The sequence below is a fragment of the Callospermophilus lateralis genome, chromosome X (assembly GCF_048772815.1).
Source record: "Callospermophilus lateralis isolate mCalLat2 chromosome X, mCalLat2.hap1, whole genome shotgun sequence".
Classification (NCBI taxonomy): Eukaryota; Metazoa; Chordata; class Mammalia; order Rodentia; family Sciuridae; genus Callospermophilus; species Callospermophilus lateralis.
In genome coordinates, this window is record NC_135325.1 from 68,852,137 (window position 1) to 68,865,206 (window position 13,070).

At 38.7% G+C, this 13,070-nt stretch overlaps 1 protein-coding gene across 1 annotated transcript; it reads left to right on the forward strand.

The window, feature by feature from the left end:
- The first annotated feature begins 783 nt into the window (after positions 1-783).
- On the forward strand, positions 784-11,927 carry Xkrx (XK related X-linked). Its single transcript, XM_077107513.1, has 3 exons — positions 784-1,147; positions 5,769-6,037; positions 11,182-11,927. Exons 1-3 carry the CDS (start codon positions 813-815, stop codon positions 11,925-11,927), a joined length of 1,350 nt encoding a protein of 449 aa, XP_076963628.1. The 5' UTR covers positions 784-812.
- Positions 11,928-13,070: the final 1,143 nt, after the last annotated feature.

Consider the following 13,070-nt stretch of genomic DNA (forward strand, 5'->3'; position numbering starts at 1 on the left):
CTTGTGCCTTTCACTAGCAAAGTTTCTGGGTGGAGAAGCCCCTCCAGCCTTTGCTTGATTCCAGTAGCAAGAGTGCAGTGCTTCTCTCCCTAGTGACTGAGCTTGGGGAGGGAGTAGTGACATTACTCCTGCCCCCAGCCCGGTTGTCTTGGAGGCGGGGCCTGGGGAATCCGTAGAGCCACCTGGAGAACCTTTGATTTGGCGCGGATCCTGAGAGCACCGGTGAACACATGAGAGGGCGAGCTAAGAGCCATAACCTAGAAGTAGCTAAGGTACCGTGGCGCTGAACCCAATCCTCCAGGGAACGCTCAGACTGCGCCCTTTCTTCTGCTCTGGCTCAATTTGCTACTGAATTGAGAGGGCACACTGCTCAGAATATCTCCCGGGGAGCTGCTAGCAGTGTCTTGACAGAGTGGCTCCCCTCCTGCCTGGAGCGGGGGGTGCGAAAGGAGCCGCCACGAAAAACGCTGTTCTCATGTTTTTTCATACGCTTGGAATTGGACTCCAGACTTGGCGCTGGGATGCTTGCTTTTGCCTTGTCCAAATTTCTCACCACGTATATTGACGATTGGATTCTTGGGCCAATCAAGATTCAAGTTCAGAGTGGTCCTCTTGGACTCTTCATCCCAGACTCCACATCTAATTGGGTCTAGAAGACAGGAGTCTCTGGTTCTAATTAGTTGATCTCCGTTCTGGAATTCAACTTGACAGAGCCCACTTGACTGTTACTTGGACTGCAGTGGCTACAGGTTCTGTTGGGATGGGTGGAGTGGTGCTGTGAACACCAGACCACAACACTCAGAACCTCCACAATGGACAGAGTTTATGAAATTCCTGAGGAGCCAAATGTAGATCCAGTTTCATCTCTGGAGGAAGATGTCATCCGTGGGGCCAACCCTCGATTTACCTTTCCATTTGGTATCCTGTTCTCCACCTTTTTGTACTGTGGGGAGGCTGCATCTGCCTTATACATGGTTAGAATCTATCGAAAGAATAATGAAACCTTCTGGATGACATACACCTTTTCCTTCTTTATGTTTTCATCCATTATGGTCCAGTTGACCCTCATTTTTGTCCACAGAGATCTGGCCAAAGACAAACCACTATCATTATTTATGCATCTAATCCTCTTGGGACCTGTTATCAGGTGAGCATTTTTTAAATCTCTACATACCCCCTCAAAACTTGTGCAGAGAAAGAGAAAACTAATATTCACAAGACTGATACTGTGCCTCTAATCTTTTTAAAAAATATTTATTTTTTAGAAGTACTTGGACACAATACCTTTATTTATTTTTATGTGGTGCTGAGGATCAAACCCAGGGCCTTGCATGTGCTAGAGGATCGTTCTACCACTGAGCCATAACCCCAGCCCCTGTGCCTCTAATCTTAATGACTCTCCCATTCCTTTCCATTCTTGGCTTCCCTGCCTGCCATCCAAAAAACTTATCTGGAACCTTAAGTGCCAAACTGATGAACATGTGGCACGTATCTGTGTTCCAAAACTGTAAATGATACCATCTAAGAAATTTCATTAAATTATGCATGATATTTGGATTTGGACTGTGGAAACTGATTTGAGATTAACAGATGTGGTCACCCTGTGCACACAGGCCAATAGCTGCAGAGTGTAATTTTTCCCCTGGTGCTGGGGATTGAACCCAGGGCCTTGGGTATGCTAGACAAGTGCTCTACTACTGAGTTACATACACCCCCACCCAACCCAGAGTGTGTAATTTTAACTTTGTCTTTCAGACATTTTGTAAATGAGATGAAAGTTTTTCCTTGCATCCCTCATATCCCACATTTATTTTCTTTACCTTGAGCTACTTAGTCTGCTGCTGTTGCTGCCATTAAATTCTATAGTTATTTGACATCTGGAAAATACCAAAATAGCTACCAGTGGTAATCCGGTACCCCAACCCAATGTAGTTCATTTTTCTCTGTCAGGTCATCAAATCTCCTGTTTATTTATTTATTTATATTCTGCAATAAAAGTACGCAGTTGGAAGGGGGCAAAGGAATCCATTGCTGTCTGGATGCAGTAGCACAATGTAATAGAATCATGTGTTCCCATCCAGGTTGCTTTGAAGGGAAGATAATGTACTTAATTGTAGGGAGACAGGAATCTGTGTCAACAGTCTCATTTGGATACTATAGGGTTTTCAGAGTAGAGATTGCAAAACTTATGAGGTCAGGAGGGAGGAATGGACCAAGTTTGTCATGATTGCAAGAGAGACAAACACCTGCAGTCAGCTGAGAAATATGGGTCAGAGTGTTAATGTTGTAATTGGCTGGGAAGGTATCTCACCATTAAGAACTAAAAATAGGCTATGAAACTGGTTAAGGATGGAACTTCCCCCTTTATAAAAAATTTTATCTGTAAATACACATAATTTTACTGACAATTATACCTTCAAAAAGCTTGAAAAAAATTTTATCAGTATGGTTTTAATGGAGAGGAATTGATTAGGCTCCATCACAGAAAATATGAGATATCTTAGAGTGGCCTGGAATTCAGGAGACCTGGAATCTAGTCCTCCTTCTGCCATTGACTAGTTGTGTGGCCTTGGTGAAATCTCAGAAGATGTGTTGGGCTTTAGTTCCCTCTTTTGTAAAATAAATTGTCTAAGCTAGATCACGAATCCTAAATGCTTGCAGGAACCAGGCAGGTAATTTAATGATTGATGTAGGGCAAGTATGAGAAAACCAGTAGTCTCACGTGTGATGATAAATGAAAACAAAGTCTCATTGTTAGAGAAAAGTTGGGAAGTATCATGGTAATCTGGAGTCTGTGACCTGCCTATAGAGGAGGCAGCCACTCTACAACTCCAGTCCATTATCCATGTGAGGATTCAGAGCCAGTATTGCCAGATCTCCTAATTTTTCAGGAGAATTTCCCAATGCAGGATTTTATATGAAATGTCATGACTTTAAATATTGGCAACTGACTTAGAACAAACAATATTGTACAGTCCAAACTACATGTATTGGTCAGAAATGACTCAGCTGACTATATATAATCTTTGGACTGGGTGGTCAAAAGGTACTTTCCAGTTCTAAATTTTTGAAGTTATAAAGGAAGACCTCATCTTGAACTTGGAACCAAGAAATTTTAAGATGTCACTAGAGGAGCAAGGAAACCCATTCTTCTGTCCCTTTTCAAATACAATATATTAAGATCTAGAATTCTCAAGAAGCAAATTTCAGTGAGTAGCCAGACCCCAGGTTTCTTTTTTTTTTTTTTTTTTCAGATCCCAGTTTTGACTTTTGCTTGTGACTTCCTAAGCTTCTTTGATTTGGACCCTCTGTATTCACTGTTTTTCATTTTTATTGTTTAGCTTCCACTAAGAATAATTAAAAAAATATTTTTAGCCTCAATCACTTAAACCCACAGCAGGGAAAAGTAATTGAAAACTCATAAATTATATTCTTTTTTTTAAGAGAGAGAGAGAGAGAGAGAGAGAATTTTTTAATATTTATTTTTTAGTTTTCGGTGGACACAACATCTTTATTTGTATGTGGTACTGAGGATCGAACCCAGTGCCACGCATGCCAGGCAAGCGCGCTACCGCTTGAGCCACATCTCTAGCCCATAAATTATATTCTTTATATGCTTATATTCAAGGCCAATTACTTTTTACTAATCAAGTAGGGACCTGATTAGTGCTATCGAGCAAATAAAGGTGTTTGTAGGGACTGACTCTGTTACATGAAATCCAAACATTCCTCTGGAAATGAAAATGTACTCTGGTTTACTGAAGCTTATAAGCAAGGCAAACACCCTATTTCAAACCAGCCTTGAGAAGAGAAGAACAGCCTGGTGCAATAGCAAACGCCTGTAATCCCAGTGACCTGGGAGGCTGAGGCAGGAGGATTGGGAGTTCAAAGCCAGCCTCAGCAACTTAGTGAGGCCTTAAGCAACTCAGAAAGACTCTGTCTCTAAATAAAATATGAAAAAGGGCTGGGATGTGGCTCAGTGGTTAAGGTCCCCTGGGTTCAATCCCTGATACCAAAAAAAAAAAAAAAAAAAAAGGATAATAAAGAGTAATGGTTTATTCCACAATAGTGTGGATGGACTTGGGTTAAAATCTAAAATCTTTTGTGGAAAAGGCATTACGCATTTTCCCTAATTAGGAAGAGATATTGCTTTTTCTTTTTTATTCTTTCCCAGATCTTTGAGTTTGTCTCTAGAATGTGGGAAGTTTCTGGCTACACACTTTGAATTGGTACACCTGAATCAATCTCTGGGCGATCCTGTGGAGAATGGCAGTCAGTGCATGTTTCAAACCTTCCTACTGGGGGATAAAGACTAGAGAGCATATAAATCTCTAAGCTTGTCTTTCATCTATTTTTCTGTTAAATCTCATTGGTGCTATTATCCTCTCCTTCTGTCATTTTCACCCTGTATTCTTTGTTTTCCTTTTCATCCTTTCATTTACTCAGCAAATATATCAAATTCCCACTATGTGATAAGGCCTTTGAGCAAGATAAATACAACCCCTGCCCTCAGTCTATTGGGGAAGATGTCTTAATTTCCACCACAAATTTTCTTACTTGTCATTAAAAAAAAAATAGCCCATAGCCTCCATTAAGTTCAGAATTAATGGGTGAAGTGGTAACTCAGGTGTTCCAAAACAAGATGTTCTAGTTGTTTCTCATCTATTCACCACTTCAGAACTACTAGAGACTTCTGATATAATGGGGGTGATGATAGAGATAGAGCAGGAAATGTCTTATCACTATTTCAAGAGTGATAGATTTTCATAAGGATATTTTCTTCTTCATAAAGAAGTAATCAGGTTTAAAAGGCTATCGTTTTCCAACAGGTCTCATGACACAACAAAGGCACTTTCTTGAAAAAACAGAATTTGAGACCCCAATTATAGAACTGAATGCCTTGAAAAAAGAATGCTTGGGGCCGGGGCTCAGTGGTAGAGTGCTTGCCTAGCATTTGAAAGGCACTTGGTTCAATCCTCAGCACCACATAAAAATAAATAAAATAAAGGTATTGTGTCCATCTACAACTAAAAATATATTTTTTCTACCCCTACAGCTAAAAATAAAAAACAAAACAAAAAACCCAAACCAGGGCCTTTTGGAACCTTCACCTTTTTCTCTGAATAAAACATTTCCTCAAATCTGTTTTTTTTTTTTTTTTGGTACTATGGATTAAGCCTAGGGGCGAGTCCCCTCCCCAGCCACGTGTGTGTGTGTGTGTGTGTGTGTGTGTGTGTGTGTGTACACATATCTAGAGACAGAGTCTCAAAAAGTTGCTTAAGTCTTTGCTAAATTGCTGAGTCTGTCTTTGAACTCATGATCCTCCTGCCTCAGCCTCCAATGCAGGCCTGTTCTTAAGCAGACAAAAGAATTTCCTGTCTTCCAAGAAGTACTTCTGAAATGGTGGTGTTAGGTTAGTAGATTAGACCAAACAGAAATGGACTTAGACTCACATAGTTTGTAGAAGGTCTGACCAAGCCTTTTTTTTAATATTGATTTTTAACTGTAGTTGGACACAATACCTTTATTTTACTTATTTATTTTTATGTGGTGCTGAGGATCGAACCCAGGACCTCGCACGTGCTAGGCAATCTCCCTACCGCTGAGCCACAAGCCCAGCCCCATGACCAATCCTTTGACTCACCAGAAATGAGCAGAAGAGAGTAAAAAGCAAAAAGTAGCATAACCTTCCCAAATTTCCCTCCTTGTTACAACCTCCCTTCCCAGGACAGCTTTAGTTAAGTTCCCATGATGCTTTACACCTGCAGGTGTTTGGAGGCCATGATTAAGTACCTCACACTGTGGAAGAAAGAGGGGCAGGAGGAGCCCTATGTCAGCCTCACCAGAAAGAAGATGCTAATAGATGGCGAGGAGGTGCTGATAGAATGGGAGGTGGGCCACTCCATCCGGACCCTGGCTATGCATCGCAATGCCTACAAACGTATGTCACAGATCCAAGCCTTCCTGGGCTCAGTGCCCCAGCTGACCTATCAGCTCTATGTGACCCTGATCTCTGCAGAGGTCCCCCTGGGTAGAGGTGAGTGGTGTCAGGAAAGGGGAGGGATCACTTAAATCAAGAGTCTTAGAAGTTTAGCCTTGAGCTGTCCAATATACTAGCCACTAGCTTCATGTGACAATTTCAATGAGAATTAAATAAGATTAGAAATATACTGGTTCAGTAATACTGGCCACATTTCAAGTTTTCAATAGCCATGTAGGTTAGTGACTATTGTTTTGAATGGCACAGATTTAGAATATTTCCATTATCACAGAAAATTCTGAACAGCACTAGTAGTTAAAAAATTTAGGGAGTCAGGCATCTTAGGCCTGCTTGATTTTTAAGTTGGAGCAAACTGTTTAGATTAAAAATGTTACAGATAAACCCTACCTGGCCTCAAAAGAAGCTAGTAACACCAACAGTCAGTAGGATATTTTCCCTTGTTCAGAGTGTTTAAATTATGATGTTAGTTGTTTTGTTTGTTTAGGGATGGCCATCTTTAGGAAGAGGTTCCCAAACATTACTGATCATCAGAATCATGTTGTAAGATTCTTTTTAAAATCACGTTTCCTCCCCAGATCTGAATTAATCCCAGAATGTGGGGAGGTCAGGAATCTGCATTTTTATGAAGTACCTTAATTGATTCTGAGCAGCCTGATTTGGGAACCACTAATTTAATCATTTTCTCCCAATGTCAGTGAAGAGAAAGCAAAAGGGTATGGGATGAATACTGAGGAGAATCAGACCTGGTTCAAGTTCTGACCCTTTCTGTAATCTTTGGAGGAAGTTATAAAGCAGTCACTGTCTTAATTTTTCACTTGTAAAAAATGGATCCTGAGATGAGTAAGACCTCCAGCAGAGGATGAATTGTGAGTCAGTGTTTTCAAAGTCAAGATAAAGTGCTGTTAATGAGTTTTAACAGCCTGTGATTTGCTTCATCTGCTTGGACAGAAGCTGGTATGGGTGTGGGTACAGCTTTGGATCATTTTTTCTTATTATTTTATGTTGATCCTGCTTGGCAAAGTCCCCTGTCTCACATGCAAGGAGAATTAATTCCACTGAGAACATTTCATAAAGTTCTATTGGTTCTGAAGCTTTTCATGTACATAGAATTGACAGTAGTTTCAGGGAAATGATGATGGTTTTCCTCTTGAGAATTTTGAGGGTCATGAAATCTTCCAATTAAGATACATACGTATACTACAAAAGTAATACATGTGCAAAGTGATTGACCTACAGACAATTGTATATACACAGCAATTTTCCAGAAAGCTATGAAAGATATTACCTCTGAAGAGTGGGAATGACAAATTAGCAGACTTTTATTTTTACTTCAGTATGGCTTGAAATTTTTGCCAAGATCATGTACTATTATTTTTAGTCATTTTTAAAATTATAAAAATAGTACTAGCTATAGTAAAAATTCAAAATAAACAGTAGATATAAAAAAGGAAATGTAAATCCACTCCCCCAAAATAATCTGTTAGCCATTCAATATGTATCATTCCAGATTTTTTACTATGTAAATATAAACATACAACATATATGTACATGTTTTTGTCAAAAATGTACTGTATTAAACATGTTTTTCAGTGATATCATCCTCAAAACTATGCTATTTTTCAATAGTTATTTATACATACATGTATAAGTATATAAAATATATTTCTCTTGTATGAATTGGAACATTCTTTTTCATTTCCCTAATTTTCTAAAGTTTCTAATTTTTCACAATTTTTTTCCAATTACAAATTATGCTACAGTTAACATCTTTATAAACATCTATGTATGTGAATTAAACTTTGTACAATAAATATATGGCATTAGGATTTCTGGATGAAAGAAAATGTGTTTTTAGAATTTTATTGATGCTGCCAAATAACTCTCTGAAAAGGAGTTTATGAATTTATACTCCCATTCACAGTATATAAAAGTATCTGTTTCCTCATATCTCAAACTAAATATTTATTTTTATAATTATAAGTAACTGGCTTTTAAAATAATTGGTTTTCTTTGTGGCTATAGCTAAGTATCTTTTATGTTTGGTCATTGTATGTGTTCTTTGAATTGCTAATTACATATTTTGCTCACTTTTTCTAGTGGATTGATTATCTTTCAAATTAATTTGTAGGAGCTATTTACTTATTCTAGCATTAATTCTTTTTTTTTGCTATGCACACAAACATGTGCATACATGTTTGTATATTTTTGTGTTTAAAATACACACATTTTCTATGTGCATATACATATCACACATGTGCAATACCCTACACTTAATGTGCACAATATACTTTGCTATGTCTTCTGGTATTGTGAATTATTACATTTTTATGTATTCAAATTCTTTATTGCTTATAGATTTTGTGTCTTTCTTACAAGAAAGGCCTTTCAGAGTCTTAGCTGATAGAGTAATTTACTCATCTTCCAAATATATTAGTGTCTAATATAAATTTGTCAATTTCCCCACCAAAGAATAAAGCAAAGCAAAATAATAACCAAAAAATCACATTTCATGGAGATTCTGATTGAAATTGCAGTAAATTATTCAAGTTATGGGATGTTCACAGGATCAATCAAATTCATATAGGAAGATGATAAATCTCCATTTCATTAAATGTTTTAACATGTACTTCAGTAAAATTATGTAGTTTTCTCACCACAAGTCTTGAACTTTAAAAAATTTTTATTAATTTATTTTTATTGTTTTCATTATCAATGGACCTTTATTTTATTTATTTATATGCAGTGCTGAGAATCGAACCCAGTGCCTCACACATGCCAGGCAAACACTACACCACTGAGGCACAACTCCAGCCCAGGTCTTGAACATTTTAAAGCTTATTTCTAGGTGTTCTTTCAGTTTTAAAAATATTAGATTTTTAACTTTTATTTATTTTTATGTAGTGTTGAGGATCGAACTCAGTGCCTCATACATGCTAGGCAAGCGCTCTACCACTGAGTTCCAACCCCACCCCTTAAATGCTAGGTTTAAGTGCAAGGACAGAGCACTGGTAAAGTAAATGTACATACTATAAATTTTAAATGGTAGGGGGGTGGGGGGTGGAGAGAGTAGAAAGACAGAAACTAGCAGATAGCTTTTATTAGGTTTCAGGCATTTCTCCAAGCAATTTACATGTAATTATTTCATTTCATCTTCAAAAGAGTTCTTCAAGGTTATTATTAACCCCTTCTTATGAATGAGGAAACAGACTCTGAAAGGTTAAGAAAATTCCCCAAGGTCTTATAAGTAGTAAATGGCAAAGATTGGATGGAAATTCATGATGTGTGCCTCTAGAGCCTATGTTTCTAACTATAGCAGCATTTTGATCTCTTATGGTATGAATCTATTTGTAGGGAGACATATGGAAAATGTTTTTCCATTTATTGGAAGCATCAGGTTTTCTTCCTTCTATTGTACTACTTTCAATAAATGAGTTCTAATTTAAGAGAAGGCATCAGACACTTGACACTTGGCTCAATGTATAGCTGATGTTCCCATGTCCACAAAGAGTATCATTTCCTGAGGATAGGAATGAGAGTGGTTTAGAAATACAAAAGTTCTAGGTTGGGCTCAGTGGCACATGTCTGTAATCCCGGCAGTTTGGGCGGCTGGGGCAGGAGGATCGCAAGTGTGAAGCCAGCCTCAGCAATTCAGTGAGGCCCTAAGCAACTTAGTAAGACCCTGTCTCAATATAAAATATAAAAGGGGGGCAATGTGGCTCAGTGGTTAAATCTCCAGTACAAAAAAGAAGGAATTTAAGAGTAGCCACTTCGAGAGTCTCCTACTCTATTCTTTAAGATTCCAACACTACTTATTAGCTGAAGAAAATTCTTAGAAATGAGAGCTGTATTTTCTTTTGTATTTTCATGGGGAAGGCTTCACTTTTCTTGAAGATTAACTTGATATACTATGGCTCAAGTTTCTCTGAATCCATTATTTTTATAGGAAGAGAAAACTACAGATTTTCTTTTGGGGGAATACTCCTTAAACCTTCGTCTTTTCTTGAGAGCACTAAACTCCACCCCTCGCCCCTGCACCCCAGTAATCAGTATACTTTAACCAAAAAAAAAAAAAAAAGATAAGATAAGCAAAGGGCCACCTGTATGGTCTATAGTTAAGGAAGGTTAGGGAGCATTCTGCTTTTCTTGGCCCCTACTTTAACATCTAGTGTTATGGATGCCATGGACTGGGAAACAGAGTTTTAATGTTTTTGAACCACTCTACTGGAAGTTCAGAGATTCCTTATGTGTACTAACAAATAGGAGTGATGAATTGGCATTGCTGATGACAAATACAAGCAACTCTAGACTATCTCATGAATTGGGAAACTGAGGCACATAGATATTCAATGATTTCACAAGCTCATACACAGCTGAACCAAGGACTTCTAAGTATTTTATGCTGCTTCTCTAAACTCAAAATTCTTCATTAATTTCACACACATTTATTGTGCATCAACCATGTACTAGTCAGTATGTTAGGCTCTGAGGATACAGCAGTGGATAAAATAGATATGATCTCCTCTGCCCTCATGAAATATTTAGTATGCTTTTTGACACATGCAACTGGAGTTAAATATTCTAGAAGCCCGCACAAAGAAGATTTGCTCCTTGAAGAAAATATACATCAAAGAAGGGACTTCAATTAGAAAATACATTCTCTGAGTCTCTTAAACTTGGATTTTTTTCAGAAAGTTTATTTATTTATTTATTTCCCTCATACAGTTTTTGCTCAGAAGCCTGCTCTGTTAGGTAGTCCTACCTGGAACCTTTATATGTCCTTTTCTTATATTAGTGACTTCTCAGTGTTTTAAGACCTACCCTTTAAAAAACAAAGCTTAGTTTGTACATTTATGATTATTAATGTATTACAGTATATGTTTATACTGAGCTACACTCCAAGCCCTCACTTTGATTTTGATTTGCTTTTCCCTGATGATTAGTGATATTGAACACCTTTTCATGTATCTCTTGGCCATTTGGTCTTCTTTGCAAACATGACTATTCAGGTGCATGTTATTTGTTTGCATAGCTGTTATCATACATGAATTTACTCTTAGGTGAGGCTCTGAAGTCCTACCTATCATCTCTGGACCTCTGGGTCTGAGTATAGGTTTTATACCAACATTGACTGCTTGCCTCTCTCCCCCTCCCCCATTCCTTGTTTTGTTTTGTTTTTACAGCTGTGCTAATGGTCTTTTCCCTGATGTCTGTAACCTATGGGGCTACCCTCTGCAATATGTTGGCTATCCAGATCAAGTATGATGACTACAAGATTCGCCTTGGGCCACTAGAAGTCCTTTGCATCACCATCTGGAGGACGTTGGAGATCACTTCCCGCCTCATGATTCTGGTGCTCTTCTCAGCCACCTTGAAGTTGAAGGCTGTGCCCTTCTTAGTGCTCAACTTCCTGATCATCCTTTTTGAGCCTTGGGTTAGGTTCTGGAGGAGTGGTGCCCAGATGCCCAATAATATTGAGAAAAATTTCAGCCGTGTTGGCACCCTGGTGGTGCTGATTTCAGTCACCATCCTCTATGCTGGCATTAACTTCTCTTGCTGGTCAGCTTTGCAGTTGAGGTTGGCAGACAGAGATCTTGTTGATAAAGGTCAAAACTGGGGACATATGGGCCTGCACTATAGTGCAAGGTTGGTAGAGAATGTGATCATGGTCTTGGTTTTTAAGTTTTGGGGAGTCAAAGTGTTGCTGAATTACTGTCATTCCTTGATTGCCCTGCAGCTTATTATTGCTTATCTGATTTCCATTGGTTTCATGCTACTTTTCTTCCAGTACTTGCACCCATTGCGCTCACTCTTCACCCATAACGTAGTAGACTACCTCCACTGTGTCTGCTGCCATCGGCACCATCAGCGAAGGGCTGAGAACTCAGAGCCAAGCTTTGAGGCTGAAACAAGACAAAGCATTGTCTGATTCTATCTTCTGAGTATCATGGGATGGTTTGGGGGTTGCCAAGATCAACTCTGAAATTGAAGGAGAGGGTGAGGCTCATGGATGAGTACTCAACAGAACATTTTCTTGAGTATTCTGGTAAGTGTATCAGAAGAGTGACCCCCGAATAGGTTTTACTTCTTGGAGATTTACTGCTATGTTTGGAAACCAGGAGTGGAACAGTCAGAAATATTGTTCACGCCCCTTCTACCCAGGTCAGTTGAGATAACTGACCTCTAAGCACCTTAGGCTCTCTGTGACTTTGCAGGTCTGCTTTTTTGCTTGGGGCAAAAGAGTTTGCCCAAAAGGTGCTGAAGACTCAGAATCTCACTAGAATATATCCTGCTAAACAGAATATGTGGCAGCTTACTCGATATGGGTATCTCTCAGGAAACCCTCTGACTATTGTGGAACCTACAGATATGAGTGTGACTAGAATCTTTTAACTCCAATGAGAAGCTCTGACCAAGAAGAAAAAAGCCCCACAGTTAAAAGAGCTGCCCCCCAGGTGTATTAGATCTCTATTAGGATTTTACTAATGGCCATTCATAGGTACACCTTGAGGAGGGAGTGAAGGGTAGGGTTCCTTCAGGGTGTAAGCCAGAATGACTCTTTTCTTTGGAACCTGCATGGGCATCCAGTTTGTCAAGTGGAATGGTTGAGTGAAATCTCTTATTTATTGCCTCATTAACAGGGATTCCCTCTAACCCAGCTATTCTGTGCTCTTGTCATTTTACTATTTGATGTAGGCCTCAGGGAATCTGAAATGTAATTGAAACTGTTTCTGTATATGAAAGAAATGAAGACTTCTTTGTGTCTGCTACTGTCCTGGGTATTTCATTGATCTGTGGTTTGCTTTTTAGGACAGGAGAAAGAGAAAGTAATAATGGCTATGTTATCACCTTCATGTTGCTTGGGGTTGGGATGGGTGGCTAATACTCCAAAGTAGAGTGAACATAGAGAGGGGAAACCAGATAACATTAAATTACCATAGGTACTTGTTTTTGTTTGCAGGACTTTACTTTCTAACAAGGAATATGGGTTTCTCAACCCCTCTGACCATTCTCAGAACCAGTGAATGAATTCATACCTCCTTTTTTCATGTATTTCAATGTTGACCTTTCA